Source organism: Tupaia chinensis, unplaced genomic scaffold, assembly GCF_000334495.1.
Source record: "Tupaia chinensis unplaced genomic scaffold, TupChi_1.0 Scaffold000333_1, whole genome shotgun sequence".
Classification (NCBI taxonomy): domain Eukaryota; kingdom Metazoa; phylum Chordata; class Mammalia; order Scandentia; family Tupaiidae; genus Tupaia; species Tupaia belangeri.
Genome location: NW_006159827.1, coordinates 490,795 through 494,734, shown reverse-complemented (window position 1 = coordinate 494,734; position 3,940 = coordinate 490,795). Strand labels below are relative to the sequence as shown.

General features: G+C 46.3%; 1 protein-coding gene across 1 annotated transcript in view; it reads left to right on the top strand.

Annotated features, from left to right (window-relative positions):
• Nucleotides 1-1,141: 1,141 nt before the first annotated feature.
• The window catches only part of SLC6A11 (solute carrier family 6 member 11), a gene marked incomplete at its 5' end in the record, with an annotated part of 170,682 nt that continues 167,883 nt past the window's right edge, over nt 1,142-3,940 (top strand). The window contains 2 exon segments of the mRNA XM_014589129.1: nt 1,142-1,276; nt 1,392-1,532. Of these exon segments, the coding sequence (XP_014444615.1) occupies nt 1,142-1,276; nt 1,392-1,532 (276 nt within the window).

Below are 3,940 nucleotides of genomic sequence, written 5' to 3'. Positions count from 1 at the left end.
TAAAAAGACTTCATTTAGCAGGAAGCAATTCTGGGGAAAGGCTTTATTTGTGAAATCAGATGGTGGGCAATAGCGTGTGTTCATTCTCTGTTATTAGACAGGAAAGAGAGTGAGAAACTTGGAAGAATCCCCTTCTGGTTGTAATGACTTGTATTCACCTCAGCTATTTGTTTCACAGGGAGCCCAGGCAAGGAGTGTTGTATTTCAAGGTAGGGGAATTAAAGCTTAGGGTGGTCTTTTTCTAGACTGATGCCTGCCAGTCTTACTGGATAGACTTTGGCTGCAAACTCATTAGAACTCAACCTCATACCTAGACCTTGTGTAGACGGGCACTTAACTCTTTGAACCTCAACTCTTTGAGGTTCTCACTGTAGATCCCCTCAGGCAGCTCTCCTCTGTGAACAACGTTTTTCTGCAGGTCCCTTCCAATGTAAATAAGAGGAAGCAGCCCCCTTTCACCTGTTGATGTCACTTTAGAATGAAAAAGAACCTCCAGGGGGGAAATGGATCTGACCTGGCCTACACAATGAGATGTGTAAATAATCAAATATGTAGACACATTCTTTTACAGTCTCCTCGTATTGCACAGCAGTTCTGTGAGATAAGTGATGCAGATATTAGGTACGAAGGCCCTATTCCACAGACGAGGATGCTGAGGCTGGGAGCTGGCATGTAGACCTGCTCAGGGCTGTCGGAGACCCTAGACGAATCAGAGCCACGTTTTCTGACTGTGGTTCTCATGGCTATGATTTGAACTCATGTTCAGGGAAAACAATATCTTACCTGTAGTTGGTGCTTAGGAAAGATTTCTTGTGCTATGCTTCCTAGTGGGAAGGCAGTTTTTCTTTTAATTTGCTAAGTGTGTGTGGTTTTGGCCAGAGAGAGAGAAAGAGACAGAGAGAAAGGCAAAGAGAGAGATGATGAGAAAGCACCCTTTAAAGTGGATGGCTATGCCTTCATCTCTTTTACTCCATTCTGCTGTCAGGATTTGGGGCACATATGCACACACACCCAGTGTTTTTTTCAAGCTACTGGGTCTGGGTCTTGAACCGTGCTGTTGACTATGTGGGATCCAGCGCCTTAATCGCCATGGCACCAGTCAGCCCCCCGGTTTTAATCTCATTCTTTTGCCTTCTTCTAGGTGCATTCCTGATTCCCTATGTGGTATTTTTTATTTGCTGTGGAATTCCTGTTTTTTTCCTGGAAACGGCTCTGGGGCAATTCACAAGTGAAGGTGGCATCACCTGTTGGAGGAAAGTCTGTCCTTTGTTTGAAGGTAAGTGCTGAGTTGACGAGAGAGCGAAGTTTGGCCCAGACAGCGTCGGGCTGGGAAGAGTGGCTGAAGCCTGGAAAAGGCGGAGACTCAGATGGCTTCTTTCTCATCCTCCCAGGCATCGGCTATGCCACGCAGGTGATCGAGGCCCATCTAAACGTCTACTACATCATCATCCTGGCCTGGGCCATTTTCTACCTGAGCAACTGCTTCACCACCGAGCTCCCCTGGGCCACCTGTGGGCATGAGTGGAACACAGGTATGGCTGCCAGGGAGGCGCTCTCTGTTGGCCCTGTTGGGGGACCTGGGATTGGGAGTTGTGTCCTTGTGCGGAGACGGTTCTGGGCTCTGGGCTGTCACCACCAATCTGGCGTCCTGGGACAGCCTCATTGAAACTGGGGTTCCCTTCTGCACCTGGTCTGTGAGTTGCAGTCCTCAAGCCTGAGCTTAGCTCTGATCCGGGAACTGGTGTGGATAGGAAACACCAGATGCTCTTTCCTCTCTTTGCAAAATGTTGAGACTGGGGCCTTGGGTGTGAGAAAGAAACACGAAACTGAGATTCAGGGGACAAGGGTTCTGATCTTCGCCCCGCCTCTCCAAGTCTCAGGTGTTTCTCTATGAAATGAACATGTTAGACTAGATCAGGGGTTATGCACAGGGAGCCTACAGGCTGGTCAGTGTTTAGACCAAGGAACGGCAACTTTTAAACATGTATATTTGGGGACCAGCAGGGGGTGTGGTGGTTAAGGTGCTGGACTCCCACATAGCTGACCTCAGTTCAAACCCCAGAACTGACGGCTTGCTTTCTCACTTTCCCTCTGCCTCTCTCTGGTGAGCACATGTGTCCTATAACAAATTTAAATAATAATAATAAATAAAATTTTAAAAAATGTATTTTACAAAACTTGCTAAAGGGTATGTGTACTCACTGGAATTGAGACAGAGAGAGAAAGAGAGAGAGAGAGAGACAGAAAATGGGAAAGCACCCCCCCCCCATGAAGGATGGTCACATTGCAGTCTCTTCTCCTCCCCTTCTCCTTTCAGGGTTCTGGGCATACACACAGGTGTGACCAGGGTGTTTTTCAGTCTACCAGGTCTGGGACTCAAACTGTGCAGTCAGCCATGTGGGATCCAGCCTCCTTAACAACCATACCTAAAATTGTATTTAAAAATTGTTTGGTTGCCCCAATTGACAAGTCAGAAGACTTTGTATGAAAATCCAGATTCCTCACTTCTTCACGAAATTAAAATATCTGACAACACCAGTCCCGTGCTCCTTTTTGGTGCAATGGTTGTAGCTAAGAAGTGGCCGCTGCCTTGGGGTGACGCCTCTGTCCTTGCGTCTGCACCCAGCTTACTTTGATCATTTATTTTACCTGTGCAATCTAGCTGCACATTTGAATTTAGCGTCATCACCTTTTCGGAACAGATAGGTTTTTAGATTACTTCTGATTGCGATATACCTTTTGCTTTTTAATCTGTCACTCTACCAGAATTGAATTTTGAAATCCAGGGAAGGCCTATATCTGTCCAGTTCCTCTCTGCAATGGCTGTGCAGGTAACAGACATCACTAATCAATTGTAGCACTCTTTCATTTTGAGCCCGGTCAGCCTCCGAACTTTTCTCAGCAGTGCTTCAGGTAGTCGCTGCCTTTAAACTGCGATTGGCAAATACACTTTAACCCATTGACCCTCTGTATTATGACCCATGGGTAGGCTGTGTCTGGAAGTGGCCTGTCATCCTGAGGGCTGAGATGCAGTAAGACTGGGTAGGATGTTGATCACCAGCAGAAGGAATAGCTGGCCATTGACTGAGGTGTGCTGCCTTTTGCATCCAGCCCTGACTCGGGGCTAGTGACTCCATCTCATTTTGTCTCTCTTCTCACTGTCTCTCTTTAGGTTTTTTTTTTCCCCTAGATTTAAATATTTGTGAAGAGTTATTTAATTTTATTTATCATTATTATTATTTGTATTTTAAAATTTATTTATTTCTTTATTTTTGGAGAGGTTGTTGCTATACGGTGTGTGCACTCACCAGAAAGACAGACAGAGACAGAGAGAGAGAAAGCAAGAAATCACCCCCCAGGGGAGATGGCCACGCCGCAATCCCTTCTCCTCTATTCTCCTCTCGGGATCTTGGGCACGCATGTACACGCGCCTGGCATGAGTTTAAGCTACCGGGACCAGGACTCAAACTGCAGTCAACTTACATGGGAGTCCAGTGACATAGCCATTATACCAACTGCTGGTCCCTTTTATTATTATTTTTAAAAATTTGCTACAAAGCATTGCATGTTCACCAGAGAGAAAGAGAAAGTGAAAAGCAAGCTGCCAGGTCCAGCACTTGAGCCCTGTGAGTGTCCAGCGCCTTAACCACCATGCCACCTGCTGGCCCTCCCTTTAGGTTCCTAACCTTTTTTTGGGGGCAGGGGCCTCATAGAGATGGATTTCAAACTAAAATTTAAGGACATATTCTTGGAGGCTTGTGAGTCCTCAATGGTAATTTAATTGTGTGTGTTTATTTTGAGGAGCCTCTAAAACAGGCATGTCCTGGATTGTCTGCATGATCCGGGGATAACTGAGGACAGTCAGGAAATTCCAGTGCCGGACTTTGTCCATGCTTACAGTTTAAGATGCATTGTGGCGAGGAGGACAAGGGTGGTCGAG